The sequence below is a fragment of the Anomaloglossus baeobatrachus genome, chromosome 9, assembly GCF_048569485.1.
Source record: "Anomaloglossus baeobatrachus isolate aAnoBae1 chromosome 9, aAnoBae1.hap1, whole genome shotgun sequence".
Lineage (NCBI taxonomy): Eukaryota > Metazoa > Chordata > Amphibia > Anura > Aromobatidae > Anomaloglossus > Anomaloglossus baeobatrachus.
Window position 1 is genome coordinate 56,221,408 of NC_134361.1, and position 19,991 is coordinate 56,241,398.

The window sequence follows — 19,991 nt, forward strand, 5'->3', positions numbered from 1 at the left end:
TAATCTTCTATATATCTTTTAGATTGAAACAGCTAACAGTAAGGAAATACCCAATGCACTGCCCCATGTTGCATACACGGCAAAAGTCCGAGTCCGGTTACATCCAGACGCATTGAGCTTACAGAAACCAACAAATGAAAATTTCCTCTGGAGTGAATGGAGCGAGGAAAGAACATTGCAAGGTACAGAAAAATGATTGTTTACTGCTCGAAATCGGGATGTGCTTTGTAGATTTATCAGTTGAAGTGTTTTGTGTTTTTTTGTTTCATAATTCATCTGTTAAAGGATACATTTATATATTGTGGGAAACGTAATAAACTAGTACAAGGTAAAAGCAGAGAGTGGTTACATAAATTGCCATAAGTGTTTACCCTCATTTTCCAAATGGCCTTCCCGAAATGAGATTATGAGATATGATTATGAGACTATGACATTATAATCAGATGGACCCCATAATAATCAATGAGTTTCCTCTCTTTTGTTTGCATCAGATATGCAACTGATACATTTTGAGCATAAATGCCGTTTGTTTGTTCCTCAAAATGGAATGATCAAATGGACGTCTACATGGCGCCTAAGCACAGTTTGGACTTGTTTTTGAAAATTTTCCATAAACCAGCCTACTGCCCGACAATAGAAATGAATGAAAACCCATGTGAAATATTTGATTTCTTAGCAAGTTTTGTTTTTGGTAATTTAAAGGGGATGTCCACTAATTTTACATCGGATAAATAGGGGGTCGAAGTGCAGTACCGGCTTAGCAGCTCCGAAACCGAGCATTTCCAACTTCCTTCTACTGCCACTGGGAGCAAGGACAAGTGATCAGCAGGGGTGCCAGGTGTGGAACCCCGGCCAATCTGGCATTGATGATCTATCCTAAAGGGTGCTTTACACGCTGTGACATCGCTAGCGATCTCGTTAGCGATGTGACACGCCAGATCGCAGATACGATCTGCCGAGATTGCACATGTGACCGGCGCTATAAAAACGACCTATGTGCGATCTCAGCAGATCGCATCTGCGATCTGACGTGTCACATCGCTAACGAGATCACTAGCAATGTTGCAGCGTGTAAAGCACCCTTTTGGATACACCATCAATGTAAAAGTAGGGAGCAACCTCTTTACTATTGAGAAATTAATGTATAGCATTGTAAAGGCTGTATTTAGAGGACTAATCTTGGTATTTCATATCTTCTAGAGGATAACGATGGAGTCACATTTATATTTCTACTTCTCCTGGTTCCAGTAGTGATCATCTTGATTACAATCATTCTGCTTATGAATATAAAAAGGTAAAGCGTTCTTAGTCTATGACGATACTATTGGAGACATTTCATTACATTTTTAATTATCCGCCAAGAAACAAAATATAACATTTGAAATAGTTCTCCAGAAAAAGAAATATGGCTTTTTTATGTTTTAGTTTAAAAACTGTGTCCCTCTTGTCCGCTAAAGAGTCCCTAAACTTTTTTTTTCTCTATGTGGATAGATTTTGTATTACAGTGGAACCTCGCTTAATGAGTAACCCAGTTAACGAGAATTTCGCTTAACAAGCAAAGCTTGCTGTAAATTTATAACTCGGTTTACGAGAAAGCTTTGCTGTACGAGCAAAATACTCACCGCACACACTTCCGGTTCCGTACATCCACTGCGCTCTGTCCCGCTCTTGCAGTCCACACAAGCACGCACAAAACACGCACAAACAAACAAACACGCACACACATAGAGTATTATGCTCACCTTACCTTCCGTTCCATCGCTAGCCTCATGGTTCTTGTAATTCGCCGGTACATCGCGACGAGGGAGGAATCCTCGCGGCGATCTACAAGACCCAGGAGGCCGGCGATGGAACGGAAGGTAAGGTGAGCATAATATGTGTATCTTCCGTTCCATCACCGGCCTCTTGGGTCTTGTAGTTCGCCACTCCAGGATGTGTATCGCAAGCATCGCGGCAAGGCAGGAACTTCCGCTGTCAGCCGCTACTCAAAGGCAGCGTGCTGACCAATCAGAGGCAAGCGGCTCCTGTCTTTGATGTCAGCGCTCTGGGTGCAGAAGTTCCTCCCTTGTCGTGATGGTTACCTGATACACAGCCCGTACTAGCGAACAGCAAGTCCCAGGAGGCCAGCTATGGAACGGAAGGTAAGGGGAGCATAATATGTGCGTGTGCGTGCGTGCTTGTGTGTGTTTGTGTGTGTTTGTGCATCTGTGGAATGGCACAATAGGGGACCAGGATGGGACATTTAACAAGTTGTGGAACGAATTGTCCTCATTGCAATGATTTCCTATGGGAAATCTTGCTTTGCTGAACGAGTAACTTGGTTAACAAGCACACTCCCAGAACGGATTGTTCTCGTTAGCCAGGGTTCCACTGTATAATTAATTACCTGATTTGGCCATCATCTGTGTGAAAAGCCATGCTGCTGCACAGGTATAATGCTTGGTTTTCATTTTCTTTAGAAGCCATAACTTGCTGAATTTGAAGATCCCCACTCCATATCCTACAATCGCAGTATAAACAGTAGTTGGGGTGGGCTGCAGAGAGGCCAGTGTGCCAGAGTCTAAGGGCGGCTTTGCACGTTGCAACATCGCACATGCGATGTCGGTGGGGTCAAATCGAAAGTGACTCACTTCCGGCGTCACTTTCGAGATCGTAGTGTGTAAATGCTAGATGATACGATTAACGAGCGCAAAAGCGTCGTTATCGTATCATCGTTGCAGGCTCCGACTTTTTCATAATTATGCTGCAGCGACAGGTACGATGTTGTTCCTCGTTCCTGCGGGAGCACACATCGCTGTGTATAACGCCGCAGGAGCGAGGAACATCAGCTTACCTGCCGCCGGCGGCTATGCGGAAGGAAGGAGGTGGGCGGGATGTTTACATCCTGCTCATCTCCGCCCCTCTGCCGCTATTGGCCGCCTGCCGTGTGACGTCGCTATGACGCTGCACGACCCGCCCCCTTAGGAATGAGGCGGGTCGCTGGCCAGAGCGACGGTCGCAGGGCAGGTGAGTGCATGTGAAGCTGGCGTAGCGATAATTTTCGCTACGCCAGATATCACAAGATATCGTACCTGCGACGGAGGCGGGGACTATCGCGTGCGACATCGCACATCGGCTTGCGATGTCGCAATGTGCAAAGCCCTGCCTATGGCTATGTGCATATGCTGCGTTTTTTTATATGTTTTTGGGTGCAGTTTTGTTGCAAATCTGCATGCCTATCTTATGTCAGCAATGAGAATTCTGAAGTGTTGTATATATGTTGCTTATTTTTTTCCTTGCAGATAATAAACTACAGCATGTCAATTCTTTCTGCGTTTTTACCAGCTTTTTTCCAGCTGAAATGCATGAAAAATGCATGCAAAAAAACACTGAAAACATGGCAAAAATGCACGTTTTTTTTCTGCCAGGAGATGCAGATTTGGTGCAGAAATGTCTGCAACCAAATACTCAGCGTGCGCACAATGCATAACAGAGCTCAAATCAGTGACCTCTGCCTGTGCAATAACCAGAACCTGTCTCATCTGCTTCTGTCACCAAGTAAAGCATTGATCTTCTGTGCATTCTTCCCTTCCCCTTAAACAATTAAATCACTCTCCAAGGTATTTAAATGCAAGTTCTACTATTATAGAGGCCAAGTATCCAGTATCTAGCAGCTATTGAGTGTGGGAAAAGGATCAGTTCAGGATAATGCTACCGGAGCTCCTAGGGATCATGTCTGCTTACATTGCACGCTCTCCCATTTGTCTATCTATATGTCTTGCATGTCTTGCACTGGCAGAGGGATCACTGATTCCAACTCTACTAGGTTCAAAGGGAGTTTGTCCCTAGAATGAACACTCCTAAGCCACCTATATGGTCATGTAGGTCATAGGAAGCTGAATAAAATGATAATTTCATATCTACAATCCGGTGGCTTATTCCTGAGAAATCCATATTTTTGTTATATTCCTTATATATAAATGAGCTGCTCCAGGCTATGGGCCGACACTGATGCCAAGCCAACACAGTGCAGCGGAGCCATCACAGTACAGCGGAGCCATCACAGTACAGCGGAGCCAACACAGTAAAGCCGAGCCAACACAGTAAAGCCGAGCCATCACAGTATAGCCGAGCCAACACAATGCAGCCGAGCCTACACAGTACAGCCGAGCCTACACAGTACAGTTGAGCCTACACAGTACAGCCGAGCCAACACAGTACAGCCGAGCCTACACAGTACAGCCGAGCCAACACAGTACAGCCGAGCCTACACAGTGCAGCCGAGCCATCACAGTGCAGCCGAGCCATCACAGTGCAGCCGAGCCATCACAGTGCAGCCGAGCCATCACAGTGCATCCGAGCCATCACAGTGCAGCAGAAGTGGACTTTGTCTCCTCACAAATATTTTCAGCATCACTTGACCTCTCATAGTTGTGTCAGCTCTGCTGCAAAGCTGTGCCTTATGATAACTTACAAAGTACAGCAGAGTTGAACATTGTCTCATTACAAATACAAAAAGTACATTTGTAGCTGTTCTCCCACAGTGCTGTAAGCTCTGCTGTACTGCCATTCCCCCACACGGGCTGCCTGTGAGATGGAAGCTGAGCTGTCTTAGTACTGCTTTACTGTGTTAGTACTGCTGTACTGTGTTAGTACTGCTGTACTGTGTTAGTACTTCTGTACTGTCTTAGTACTGCTTTACTGTGTTAGTACTGCTGTACTGTGTTAGTACCTCTGTACTGTCTTAGTACTGCTGTACTGTGTTAGCTCTGCTGTATTTTGTTAGCTCTGAGTTCACTGCGCAGCAATGTGAGATTAGGAGTGCAAAGTGTCATATATTGTGAGCAGGGCCCTCACTCCTTTTGGCATCTGTTGAATTGTGCTATATATAAACAAAATGATTAGTTAATTCTGTTGAATTGTGTTATATATAAACAAAATGATTATTATTATTATGTATCAGTTATTACATGTCTCACACTGGTAGCACCCCCTTTTATTTAAAATAATTCCTGGAGGTGGATTCTCGTGGAGATCTATGTCCGGCCCATAGATCTTAATAGCTCATTCGAATATAAGAAAAACGTGGATTTCTCTGCAATAAGACATTGGATTGCAGATATCAAGGTATCATTTTATCCAGCTCAGGAAGGTTGATCCTACTGACAGATTCCCTTCGAGCATACACCCCAAATACTCTATATTCTAGGGATAGAGTGTGTGAATCTTCCAAGGAAGAAAGCAAAAGCAGCTTCTAATAAAGATGAAATGCAGCCATTAGACCTGTGCAGCAGCATGGCATTTCACACAGGTAACAGCCCAACTGGGTAATGAAGTATTAACCCTAGAACGCATACCTGGTGCCTTGCAGGTCTGCTATGTCACTTGTTTTCTATGGTTGCGCGTTCTAGAGTTAAAAGAAAAATGTTTTGTTACTTTTTAATTTTGTCTGGGGTATTTCCTATTCCTTTAACCTTCATAATTGTGCATAAAATAGTTTTTAATGTGATCATTTATTATTTCTGTACATAGGAAACAATTTATTGTAATATTTGTCTTTTTTTAATGTAAAAAATAAGTTATCTAATTTGTTTATTGTCTATAATATTTTCTTTTGTAGAGTGCTGATCATTATTTGCCCGCAGGTTCCGGACCCTAGTAAAGTTATATCAAAAGACATTCAGGTATATATTTTTTTTTCATAGTCCTCATGAGTAGGAGGGTGTAAATAGCATACATCTTGTCATTTTTTGTAGGCTCTGAATGTAGAGATGATATCACGAAACAAACCAGGTGATAAAAATCCTTTACTTAACACATGGAAAGTGCAAATAAAGGAATAAAAACCGTTCAGTTGTCACTTGGTCCTACAGCCGTTTTGAGCCTTCATACTCTTTTCGAAGCTGTTTTAGATTTAAACTTATACTATTATGTCATACTTGCCAACTTTATCGAATCGCCCCTGACAAATTGCATCCAGAAACAAGGGGATACTCTCAGAGTCACAGAGGAGTCGTCAGATCTCCTGGTTGCCCAAGTAGCCATTTTTTTATTCATTGGCTGGTATGGCTCAGCGATGATCAATTGATCACTGATGGCTCAAATTTGGAAATAAAAAAAAAAATCGTCTTAATTTTTCTATGTAATGATACAAAAGAAATTTAAAGGGGTAGTCCCATCTCAAAGATCCTTGCCCAATATGTAGTAGGTGTAAAAATGATAATGTTAGCAAATATGTACAATTAGAAATGTAGTATAGTTCTCCTGATCTAGCCATGTCTCTTACCTCATGTGCAGGGCATTGCAGCTTAGTTATCCATCCACTCATATAGTGAGAGTTAGTTGCTATGGATACCTAAGCTGCAATGCCCTGCACGTGAGATAAGAGACATGGCTATATCAGGAGAACTAGACTACATTTCTAATTAGAGGTACAGTGGTCCCTTGCTGTATTGCGGTTCACTTATTACAACTTTACTGGTTTTTGAAGAAAATCACAGTAAGCCGTACTGGGGGTGAGCAACAGTGGTGGAGTGAGGTCACAGGAGGCAGGGACGGTAGTGTAGTAGTGTGATGCTGCAGGCGGTGCGGCTGGGCTTAAAAAAAAATGGCGCAGATTGAGCTAACGACGAGCCTACATCTCATCTGCGCATGTGCCACCTCCAGGCGCCATTTTTCTTACATCTGTTGCTGGGAGATCAATGGGCTGGTGGTGGCATATGCACAGATGAGATCTTGAGCCGAGAGCTCAATCTGAACATGCCATTATTCGAAGCCCGCACTGCCAACATTTTCAGGATGGTCCTTGCCTCACTGCCCACAGCAAGCACTGGCACTGCCCACAACACAGCGCACAGCCCGCAGCATTGCACCTGACTCCTGTGACCATTCTCCACCACCCCCCCGGTAAGCTACATTCGGCTTAAAAGACGCACCCCTTATAATACGAAAAATATAGTAAGTAATAAAGTAAATATAACGTTGCAGATTTTCACCTATTGTAGAGGACTCTAGAACGTATCTCCCATGATAGGCGAGGGATCACTATTTTTACTTATTATGTCATCTACTATATATTGGGGTAGGATTGTGGGGATGGGAATAACCCTTTACGTTTTCTCTAAATGTGCTGTCACCATTGTTGATCAGATTCTGTAACAAATCCCTAAATTGCCTTTTATTGGGCCCAATCATAAACTAAAATAATTTAATTTTGAATGTTAAAAACCTGCCATTTGTGCAGCTGCATTAGCTAACATTGCTTCCCTAGTTTAGAAAGTTTACATCTAAGACAGGAAATTTGTACTTTATGATGACAGCGTTGTCTGAAATATCTGGTACTAGACTGCAAACATTTCTAAAGTGTTTACGTACAGTAAAATGATAAACAATGTGACGGCGTGCATGTTAATCTTGTTAGTGCTGAAGCAACGTTCTTGACTCGTTTTTTCGTTCCGAGGCGGTGAAAAATTATTTGATCATAAAAACAGCAGCCGGTCCATAGCCCTCTTCCGGAGGCAAAAAAAATGCCATAGGGGCCAAAGCACAAATTGCTATTTGCATCTAATGCTTGTTGCCTCCCTTCCGATTAACCCCTTCACGACCGCGGGCAGTAAAATTACGTCCTATTTTAACGTGACTTAACGACCAGGGACGTAATTTTACTGCCTAAACTTCATTTGATTGCCGTGGCCATAGCAACGGCTTTCAAATGATGTCCCCTGCTGTTTCTTACAGCAGGGGACCTTTGCTTGACCCCAGGGGGGGTGGCATCGCCACCCCCTATCGACGATCGATGTGATTGGCTGTTCAAATCTGAACCGCCAACCACATCGATCGCACTAATTTTGGCAAAAATAATGCCCGAATTAGTGCGATCCTGTGAGATCCAGCTATGAGATGCCGCAGCTGCTGCAGCATATCATAGGTGGACCTCAAACATGCCGCCCCCAGCCCCTGCAGCACTGATTGGAGCGATCGTGCTATGACGCGCAATCGCTCCAATCAGTGTGCAGTGGGGCGGTCTGATCTGCCGGTGGCCGCCCTCCCCAGGCCTGTACTGCTCTGGGGACCCTCCCCCAACATGGCTGCAGCGTGGAGTGGCTGGTACTTTTGGTACCACGCCACCGCTGCTGCCGCCGCAGACGCCGCCTCTGCTGTCACCGCGCCAGCTCCAAAGGTAAGTATTGTGCTCCGGCGATGGCCCCTGCGCGCTCCCGTGAAGGCCCCTGCGCGCTCCCGTGAAGGCCCCTGCGCGCTCCCGTGAAGGCCCCTGCCCGTGCCCCCCCAGATCTGCCCCCCTACGCCCCGATCTGCCCCCCGGCATCCCGATCTGCTCCCCACGCGATCTGCCTGCCTCCTCTGTCATCTGCTTCCAAGGTTCCTTCCTTCTGCCTTTGCTTCTCCGCCCCCTCTGCTCTCCCTCTAACCCCCCCCCATCTGCCCCCCCTCTCCCCATCCCCCCCCCCTGCCCCCCCCCCGACGTCCTCTTACCTGCCTTCACGGGTCGTCCGAGGTCTTCACTGTCCCGATCACATCTGCCTCCATCTGGGTCCTTCTGCTGATCTGTCCAACGTCCTGCCTGCTGCTGGTGTAAAGCTGTCTATCTCACTGCCTTCTTGTTCCTCTGCAACTCTTCTGGTCAGTGATCCTCTTGGTACTGTGAGTATAACTTTTTTTTTTTTTTTTTATTGTATCTTGTCCATTTTTACACTTCATCTGTCCGTGCGTCCCGCCAAGCGCTGATCAGGGATGCAGATAACGGATCTGCATCCGTGGTCAGTTTTTGGCATGACTTTTTTCCGTATTCGCGACGCTTTTTGTATCGCGTCCGTCCGTGCGTCCCGCCGAGCGCTGATCAGGGATGCAGATAACGGATCGGCATCCCTGCTCAATTTTTGGCGTGACTTTTTTCCGTATTCGCGACAATTTTTGTATGGCATCCGTCCGTGCGTCCCGCCGAGCGCTGATCAGGGATGCAGATAACGGATCGGCATCCCTGCTCAATTTTTGGCGTGACTTTTTTCCGTATTCCCGACGCTTTTTGTATCGCATCCGTCCGTGCGTCCCGCCGAGCGCTGATCAGGGATGCAGATAACGGATCGGCATCCCTGCTCAATTTTTGGCGTGACTTTTTTCCGTATTCCCGACGCTTTTTGTATCGCGTCCGACCGTGCGTCCCGCCGAGCGCTGATCAGGGATGCAGATAACGGATCGGCATCCCTGCTCAATTTTTGGCGTGACTTTTTTCCGTATTCCCGACGCTTTTTGTATCGCATCCGTCCGTGCGTCCCGCCGAGCGCTGATCAGGGATGCAGATAACGGATCGGCATCCCTGCTCAATTTTTGGCGTGACTTTTTTCCGTATTCGCGACAATTTTTGTATGGCATCCGTCTGTGCGTCCCGCCGAGCGCTGATCAGGGATGCACATAACATATCTGCATCCATGGTCAATTTTTGGCGTGACTTTTTTTTTTATGTATCCCCGACGCTTTTTTTATCGCATCCGACCGTGCGTCCTGCAGCGACCGATCAGTGCACTGCGTCTGTGCGTTTGAAAAGTCAAATGGCGCTCCTTCTCTTCTGAGCCCCGCCATGCGCCCAAACAATTACTTTCCACCACATATGAGGTATCTGCGTACTCAGGAGAAAATGCACAATACGTTTTATGGTGCATTTTTTCCTGATAGCCTTGTGAAAAAAAAAGCTACCTAGTTGAAGCAACCGTTTTGTGGTAAAAAAAATTTTTTTCTTTTCACGGCTCAACGCTATAAACTTCTGTGAAGCCCCCAGGTGTTCAAAGTGCTCACCAAACATCTAGAAAAATTATTTGAGGGCTCTAGTTTCCAAAATGGTGTCACTTGTGGGGGAGCTCCACTGTTTAGGCACCATAGGGGGTCTCCAAACGTGACATGGCGTCCGCTAATGATTCCAACCAATTTTGCTGTCAAATGGCGCTCCTTCTCTTCTGAGCCCCGCCATGCGCCCAAACAATTACTTTCCACCACATATGATGTATCTGCGTACTCAGGAGAAAATGCACAATACATTTTATGGTGCATTTTTTCCTGTTACCCTTGTGAAAAAAAAAGCTACCTAATTGAAGCAACCGTTTTGTGGTAAAAAAAATTTTTTTCTTTTCACGGCTCAACGCTATAAACTTCTGTGAAGCCCCCAGGTGTTCAAAGTGCTCACCAAACATCTAGAAAAATTATTTGAGGGCTCTAGTTTCCAAAATGGGGTCACTTGTGGGGGAGCTCCATTGTTTAGGCACCTCAGGGGGTCTTCAAACCTGACATGGCGTCCGCTAATGAGTGCAGCTAATTTTGCATTTAAATGGCGCTCCTTGCCTTCCGAGCACTGCCGTGTGTCCAAACATTTGATTTCCACCACATATGAGGTATCTGCGTACTCAGGAGAAAATGGACAATACATTTTATGTTGCATTTTTTCCCGATACCCTTGTGAAAAAAAAAGCTACCTAGTTGAAGCAACAGTTTTGTGGTAAAAAAAATTTTTTTTTCTTTTCACGGCTCAACGTTATAAACTTCTGTGAAGCCCCCAGGTGTTCAAAGTGCTCATCAAACATCTAGAAAAAATATTTGAGGGCTCTAGTTTCCAAAATGGGGTCACTTGTGGGGGAGCTCCATTGTTTAGGCACCTCAGGGGGTCTTCAAACCCGACATGGCGTCCGCTAATTAGTGCAGCTAATTTTGCGTTCAAAAATTCAAATGGCGCTCCTTGCATTCCGAGCACTGCCGTGTGTCCAAACATTTGATTTCCACCACATATGAGGTATCTGCGTACTCAGGAGAAAATGGACAATATATTTTATGTTGCATTTTTTCCCAATACCCTTGTGAAAAAAAAAGCTACCTAGTTGAAGCAACAGTTTTGTGGTAAAAAAAAATTTTTTTCTTTTCACGGCTCAACGTTATAAACTTCTGTGAAGCCCCCAGGTGTTCAAAGTGCTCATCAAACATCTAGAAAAAATATTTGAGGGCTCTAGTTTCCAAAATGGGGTCACTTGTGGGGGAGCTCCATTGTTTAGGCACCTCAGGGGGTCTTCAAACCCGACATGGCGTCCGCTAATGAGTGCAGCTAATTTTGCGTTCAAAAATTCAAATGGCGCTCCTTCCCTTCCGAGCTCCGCTGTGCACCCAAACAATTGATTTTTACCACATATGGGGTATCGGCGTACTCAGGAGAAAATGCACAATAAATTGTAGGGTGCACTTTCTCTTTTCTCCCTTGTGAAAATGAAAATTTTATGGCTAAAGTAACATTTTTGTGTTAAAAAGTAAAATTTTCATTTTTTCCTTCCACATTGCTTTGGTTCCTGTGAAGCACCTAAAGGGTTAATAAACTTTTTGGATGTGGTTTTGAGCAGAGTGAGGGGTGCAGTTTTTAGCATGGGGTCACTTTTGGGTATTTTCTGTCACCTCGGTCTCTCAAAGTCACCTCAAATGTGATGTGGTCCCTAAAAAAAATTATTTTCTAAATTTTGTTGGAAAAATGAGAAATTGCTGATGAACTTTGACCCCTTCTAACTTCCTAACGAAAAAAAAATTTGTTTCGAAAATTGCGCTGATGTAAAGTAGACAAGTGGGAAATGTTATTTAGTAACTATTTTGTGTGACATATTTCTCAGATTTATGGGCATAAATTTTCAAAGTTTGAAAATTGCGAAATTTTCAAAATTTTCGCCAAATTTCCTAAATTTTCACAAATAAACGCAAAAAATATCGGCCTAAATTTACCACTGACATGAAGTACAATATGTCACGAAAAAACAATCTCAGAATCGCCAGGATCCGTTGAAGCGTTCCAGAGTTATAACCTGTCAAAGTGACACTGGTCAGAATTGCAAAAAATGGCCCGGTCATTAGGGTGTTTTAGTGGCCGGGGGTGAAGGGGTTAATATATACAAATAAAAAAAAATAAAAAAATGTAAAGTATATAAAGAAATAAAAAAATAAATGCAATAGGGGCCAAAGCATAAATTGCTATTTGCATCTAATGCTTGTTGTCTCCCTTCCAATTAATATATACAAATAAAAAAACATTAAAAAATAAAAAAATGTAAAGTAAAAAAATAAATAAAAAAATAAATGCAATAGGGGTCAAAGCATAAATTGCTATTTGCATCTAATGCTTGTTGTCTCCCTTCCGATTAATATATACAAATAAAAAAAAACATTAAAAAATAAAAAAATGTAAAGTAAAAAAAACAAACAAAAACCATATTTGGTTTTGCTGTGTTCGTAAAACTGTAATCTAGCAAAATATAAAATGATTTAAACCATACTCCGAAAATAAAAAAATGAAACTCCAGAATTGCTGTTTTTTTGTTCTCAAACTTCTCCAATAAAAATGTGATAAAACATCAGACGGTTGTACCCCAAAATGGCATCAATAAACATGTGAGTTTGGAGCCCCTGAAAAAAAAAATAATAATAATAATAAAAATAATAATCTGTATTTCTATAGCACCAACATATTCTGCAGCGCTTTACAATTCATATTTTAATATACAAACATAAGTAACAGTTATAGAAGATATAATTAAAGCAAAAATAAAGACACCCCCTGCTCGTAAGAGCTTACAATCTACAATGGGGTGAGGTGAGGGTTACACAAGGTTCAAACGGTTATTGACAAGGACTGTCCAGCCATCTCGAAGTAATGGGGGATAGATAAAGGCTGCATGAACCAGTCATCAGCCAATCTTTGCAATGCTTTGGGTGCGGTGGAGTTTGAGGGAGAATTTTGTTGATATATATCCTGGGTTGTTAAGGGTTTAATGATATCAATATAAGTTTTCTAATAAAAAAAAAAAATAGGGCAAGAATATTGTTGTAATAAAAATAAAACATTTCTCTCCATATTTGATAAAAGCCAGGAACATACTAATACAAAGTGTCTATCGTGTGTATACATAGCGAAAAACTGTGAATGTCTGATTCTTCTATTAATAAACGTCCGGTGTTTTTCACAGGAAGAGGAGTGATTAATAAGACATTGGGCGAGTGAAGGAGAGTAAAGTGTTAGGAAGCTGTAAAATAATAAATTCATATAAAAAAAAACAAACCACGAACTTCTACAACTAAATACTTACATGAAGAGCAGTGTAATATGTAAAAATGGTGGCAAAATAAGGTGATGTTTTATTTTAGTTTAGCAGAAGATCATATGTTTACTACCAGCATCCTAAAACAATTCACCAAAGAAAACAAAAAAAATGAAAGAAGAACCTTGTTTTATATTGATAAAGACTCCGGTAATATAGTGTAAGTAGAGAAAAGTTAAAAAAAAAAACAACAAAAAACATACCAAATTTAATTTCTAGTGTAATGTCTTTTGTTGTCTTTACTGGAAATGTATTGTATGATGCCAGGAGGATTCATCGAGGGAAAGTGACATATTTGTTTCCAGTAAAATAAACCAGTAAAATAAACACAATTTTATTCTATTTTATTTTTTTTTTTACTGCTGGTTTACAAAGTTGTAATTAAAATCCCCATTACAATATTTCCTCCTGGCCGTACGAAAAGTCTTACTTATTAATAGAACCAGATGGGTGCAGAGCATTAAAACTGTGCATGAAAAAGGTGAAAAGGGTATTTTTGACTCTAATTTGGGATTTAAATTTAAAAGTACGTTGTTGTGAGAGTAATGTCCATGGCAAATGTTCTGACGAAAGACATTTAAAGGGGTTGTCCACTACTTTTACATTGATGGCCTATCCTTAGGATAGGTCATCAATGTCTTACCAGCCAGGGTACGACACCCCGCACCCCTGCTGATCAGCTGAACTCTGTGTCAGTGATGTCAGCAGGTGGCCTGAAATGTTCAGTTCTGGAGCTGGCCCATGAACTGATAATGGCCGTGGCTGGGTACTGCACATCTGCCTCCTATTCATATCAATAGGAGGCGGATGTGCAGTACCCGGACATGGCCGCTATCAAAAGACGGGTGAGCTTCGGACCTGAGCATTTCCGGCCGCCAGCACAGGGAACAGCTGATCGGCTGGGGTGTTGGACCATGGCTGATTACACATTGATGATCTATCCAAAGGATAGCCATCAATGTTAAACTAATGGCCAACCTCTTTAAAGCACCACTCCAGACTTGTTTTTATTTTATCGCTGAAGTGGGGCTTTAAGTCCAAGTCCTTAGTCTTATACTCAACTGCCACCATCTTCATCTTCTATTGTCGCCGTCGTTGGTCTCCTGGAATTTGTTACCTGCCAGCAGCGCCAATGTTTTTTGGCATGCACCAGAGGTCACACTTCAATACAACTCTATGAGAGCCTCCTTCTGGCCTCTTTCTGGCTCTCACATACTTGTTCTGATTTCTGGCAAGTCAGAAGTTGTGATCACAAGATGATGCCTTGGGACCAGAGCGTCGCTAGTAAAAGGTGAAGACCCTGGGGGGTAAGTAGATTACTTGGCGCAGGGGCGTAAGATTAAAAGCATCACTCAATGAAAACAGATGCGGTACCGCTCCACTGGGTCACCTGATTTAATACTGCGAAGGACAGGAAAAGCAACAATAACCACCAAGGCTCTGTACAGCGGTGCTCACGAGAAAGAAACCAGTCCAGCGAAGATCATCATAAGAGAAGGTAGAATCATGGCACACGATGTTGTGTAACAGTCCTTGCTTTATTATGAATGCATAAAAGGTGAGCGGGTTCGAGACCAGATGCTGGCCTTCCGGAGGACGACGGCTGTTTCGTGCTGCAGCGCTTCTACGCACGTTGAACAGCGTGTGCCACGATTCTACTTTCTCTTATAATTGATCAGCGCTGGAAAGATGCTTTTATTCTATGACTGGCAATGATTTGTCGAATCAATAGCCGTATTATTGTTCATCTTTTTGTGCGTTAATGGTGACGATAACGGGAAGATGATCAAATCCTAAAGATATTTGACCACTTCAGCCTAGAGACCGAAAACAAACAAACAGAATATAGCTTACGGGAGTTTTTCTCACATAACTGGTGTGGTCAGCTCTGAGCATAATGTGAAAACCGACCTGGCACACATGGGTGGCTCAGCTTAGCTAGTACACAAGGCATTTTCACGTCTCATATCTTGTAACCTAATGGAATTTTTTATCTGATGCCAACTTCCTCCTGCTTTGCAAACCTCACTGCTTTTCTATGATAATTAGCTGTGTATATTTTTAATATTTAAATGGACTTATCGTTTACTTCCCTATCTCAACAGTACTGGCTAAAGTATGGGAAACCAGTATACAACGAGCCCAAGAAAGAGGAAGTCTGCGTGGTGTCGTTACTAGAAACATCACCATTATCTTTTCAAGTGGAATAAGACCTCAAGAGGAAAAATGTGACTGATTTCTATTTCTGTCTTATTGTTTACACCGTATGACAGCTGAACTTTAAACACAGGCGACGTGACCAATTGCGGACGCAGCGCGTGAATGAAAAACAGAGACAGATCCTTGGTCTTCGTGGCCTGCGGTGAAACACTCCCAATAAAGTCTGAAGACGTAATGGTCAGAAGTATGGATCTCTGGTTGTGGTTCATTATGGTTGTCATCCATCTGAGGATTTATGAAAGCCCTTAAGAGTTTTCGACAAAGAAGGGGAAATAAGAGCCGAATATTTGCGCCCTCAACAGAGTTAATTCTCTCCGTACATTACTAGAGCCTTTCCACTCTTGTACGCCCATGTTTACACAATGGCACCAAGGGGTACACAATTTCTTTTTTTCTCCAACAGAGACCCATAGTCAAGGTTTTAGATTATGTCTTACAAACCAACAAGACACTCGAAATTAGACACAAATTATTATACCAGTCGGGAAAGCCAAGAATGGATGATCCAACTATGACCGAAATTCATTCCTACATTCCGGCTTGGCCATTTATGAATTTCAGCATTATGTTTCCATAACTCTCAGAAGTTAGAGGAGCAATCTCCTATAAAATGATGTCAAGAGACCTAGTTTTTATTAATAAGTGAATATTTTTTTGTGTGTTGAATGTCCTTATTTATTGAGAAGAAGCAGAACTTTATATGCAATAAGGTATGAACGTACCGGCAATCGTTTCCTCAGGACTTTATTATCTGCTTCTCAAATCTGTGAACTTAGACGTCTTTATTTTTATAATGTCTTGATTTGAAAAGAAAATAATTGTAATATATTTGTATTTCAATGAATTATGCTGTGAGCTTGCAGTAATTACTGGTGTGTTGTTTTTTTTTTGTTTATTTTTTAAATATATACCGTATTTTTCGTTTTATAAGACTCATCGGATTATAAAGACGCACCCCAAATTCAGAGATAAAAAAATGTAAAAAAAAAAATGGCTTCCGTCTTATATTCCAGTGGTGTCTTACCAGAGGGGGGCGGCAGCGGTGGTGAAGCAGGGTCACAGGAGGCAGGGGCGGTGCTGGAGTAGGGCGATGCTGCTGGCTCTGCGGAGGGGGCTGTGCTGGCTTCGGGCGCCGTGCTGGCTGTGTGGAGCAGGGCAGTGCAGCGGTTGTCACAGATGCTCTGTACGGGCTTCAAAGACATTGTACCCTGAGTCGTCACGTACACAGATTTAGCTCTCAACTCAATGATAAGCCGAGATCTTATCTACGCTCGTACCACCTTCGAGCGCCATTTTCCTTAAGTCCGCTGCTGGTAGATCAATGGGCCGGAGGCTGTGCATGCGCAGATGAGATCTTGAGCCGAGAGCTCCATCTGCGCATGTGCCAACTCCGGGTGTCATTATTTGAAGCCCATAAAGCCGACAGAGCATCTCAACCGCCACACCACCCTACTCCTCACAGCCCCCACCGCAGCCAACACTGCGCCCTTCAGCCAGCACAGCGCCCATTCTCCACCTCCCGATAAGCTACATTCGCATTATAAGACGCACCCCTCATTTTCCTCCAAAATATTTGGGAGGAAAAGTGTGTTTTATAATCCAAAAATACGATATATATGAACCAATTTTTTTTGGTAGTTCACCCATATTCAGAGCGATTTGAAGAGATGAAGATCTGTGCTAGGATTTACTGAAAGCCAGAATCAACAATTAGGAAATATAAAAAACGATGTATTGTGGTTACTTGCTAATTGAGTTGAACAAAAAGAATTAGAGGACTGTCCATAGACTATGGCTTCTGGACCAGAGTAATGCAAACCTCTCACTACCCCAGGCGCTTGCATTGGACTGCAATGTAATAATGTCACAGTGCCTAGTAGTCTGAAGAGGCTTTGGGGAGGCCACAAATGATAGGAGGTTCACAGAGCCCTGATCCATCCAGTGGTCATGGACCTTTGTCCTGCAAATCAATATGCTCAACTATGCTTGCTATCGTAAATTATGTGGGGATTTTACATGGAGTTTTTGACATGTTAAAGGGACTCTGTCAGCACATTTAAGACTGTTCAAACCATGTTGGGACTTAATCACCTTCACTCCACCTTATTTGTCCTCTACCTCCACCCCCTCTTCTTTGATTGACAGCTCTGGCTTCAAAGAGCCGGAAAATGGAAGAGTTTAACCCCTTCACGACCAAGGATGGATCTATCCGTCATGGAACGTGTGAGGTTAAGCCCCGCCCCCTGCCGCGGGCATGTTGCGCTGATCCACGCACATATCAGCTGTTTTCAACAGCTGACATGTGTGCCTGCATGTTACGAGTGGAATCGCTTCCACTCGCAACATTCAACCCCTTACATCTCGCTGCCAAAGTCTGGCAGCGAGATGTATATGCGCGCGGCCATTACTTTTATTACCGCCGCCCCCACCGGAAGTCACATGCGTGATCACGTGACTTTCGGAGGTTGCCATGGTAGCACAGGGTCCTGTGATGACGTCTCTAGCTATCATGAGTCACTTTCGGTTTCACTTGGCCCGGAGCCGAATGAATCAGAAAGTGATCATATCTGCTGTTTACAGCTGTGCAGCTGTGATCAGCAGATAGGGCAGAGCGATCAGATTGCTGATCGTTATAGCCCCCTAGGGGGACTAGTAAAATAAAAAAAGTAAAAAAAAAAGTTTTAAAAAACCCCCAAAAAACTAAAAGTTCAAATCACCCCCCTTTCGCCCCATTGAAAATTAAACGGTTAAAAAAATAAAAAATATACACATATTTTGTATCGCCGCGTTCAGAAATGCCTGATCTATCAAAGTATAAAATCAATTAATCTAATCAATAAACGGCGTAGCGGCAAAAAATGTCCAAACGCCAAAATTTACGTTTTTTGGTCGCCGCAAGTTTTGTGCAAAATGCAATAAGAGGCGATCAAAACGTAGCATCTGCGCAAAAATGGTACCATTAGAAATGTCAGCTCGAGGCGCAAAAAATAAGCCATCACTGAGCCACAGATCCCAAAAAATGAGAACACTACGGGCTTCGGAAAATGGCGCAAACCGTGCGCCACTTTTATTGGACAAACTTGTGAATTTTTTTAACCCCTTAGATACAAGTAAAACTATACATGTCTGGTGTGTGCAAACTCGCACCCACCTGAGGCATCACACCCACACATCAGTTTTACCATATAGTGAACACGGTGAATAAAATATCCCAAAAACTATTGTGCAATCACAATTTTTTTTGCAGTTTTTCCACACTTGGAATTTTTTTTGCTGTTTTCCAGTACACTATATGGTAAAACGTATGGATTCATTTAAAAGTACAACTCGTCCCGCAAAAAACAAGCCCTCATATGGCAAGATTGACGGAAAAATAAAAAAGTTACGGCTCTCGGAAGAAGGGGAGCAAAAACGGAAAACGCTCTGGGGCTGAAGGGGTTAATGGAGGACAAGCAGGTGGGAAGGTGCACTTAAATGTTTGGCCCCGACATGATTCTCCAAGCGCCAGTGCTTGGTTTGAACAGTTATTCTGTGCTGACAGAGTCCCTTTGAAGGGAATAAACTACAAGTGCAGGAATGCTTTTAAAATGATAAACTTAACATTACTCACCGCTTTGGATCCATTAAATGTTGCTTTGTTGTTCTGCACCCACCGCTGGAACCAAAAGCTAAGGCGGCTTTCACACTACGTTTTTTTTAACATGCGTCATGAACGTTTTTTTAACGCAAAAACAGATTTAGTACAAATGCATTTTCATTTCAATGCATTTGCTATGGACTCGCGTCAACATGCGTTTGCGTACGTTATAGTGAGGATCCAGTGACTTGCAGTTTTTTTAACTTTTTTCAAAAACGCTACTTGTAGCGTTTTTGAGCTGCATCCAAATACTGTTTTTCACTGAATCCTGACTATACTGCACGCAAACGCATGTGAACGCTGGCATGCTGATAGACAGGATCCTGCTTGCTCTACTGAGCATGCCCAGAAACCAGCCAGGTGTGATCAGTCTCTCTCTCCCCCTCCCTCTCTCCCCTGAGGCGGACGCTCGTAACCAAGGTAAATATCGGGTAACCAAGCAAAGCGCTTCGCTTAGTTACCCGATGTTTACCTTGGTTACGTGTGCAGGGAGCAGGCAGCCCGGATCCTAGCAGCTGAGGACGCTCGTAACCAAGGTAAATATCGGGTATCCAAGCAAAGCACTTTGCTTAGTTACCCGATGTTTACCTTGGTTACCAGCGTCTGCAGCTGTCAGATGCCGGCTCCCAGTCTATCACGTTCAGTTCCCCTCACTCCCGATCACGTGACTTCAATGCCCGCCCATAAACTTCAAGTGACAGGATCCTGCAAAATAACACATGTGTTTGCAAGCGTTTTTCTTTGTAAAAATAGGATCCACTTTTACAGCAAAAAAACGTTCATGACGCATGTTAAAAAAAGTAGAGTGAAAGCAGCTTAAGCCGTCTCTCATTTGTTCAACCGGCTGCTCAGTGTGTGATTGGCTGCAGCAGTTTAGTGACTGAAACAGCAGATATGATGACGCTTTGGCCTGAGCAGCAACAGTCAGGTGACCAAACAATGGGACGTCATGGCTTCTGGTATCGTTGCAGACCAACAGAGAGCCCTGCACTGGATTCCCTGGTGTCAAAGGGGAGTGAGAATAG

General features: G+C 43.2%; 1 protein-coding gene across 2 annotated transcripts in view; it reads left to right on the plus strand.

Moving 5' to 3' along the window:
• LOC142250466 (interleukin-13 receptor subunit alpha-1-like) overlaps nt 1-16,291 on the plus strand; it is a 79,759-nt gene extending 63,468 nt beyond the window's left edge. For both annotated transcript variants that reach the window (XM_075322653.1, XM_075322654.1), the window contains exons 8-11: nt 23-182; nt 1,201-1,294; nt 5,600-5,663; nt 15,215-16,291. In XM_075322653.1, coding sequence (XP_075178768.1) covers nt 23-182; nt 1,201-1,294; nt 5,600-5,663; nt 15,215-15,319 — 423 coding nt within the window. In that variant the 3' untranslated portion in view covers nt 15,320-16,291. The remainder of the gene's footprint in view (nt 1-22; nt 183-1,200; nt 1,295-5,599; nt 5,664-15,214) is intronic.
• Nucleotides 16,292-19,991: the final 3,700 nt, after the last annotated feature.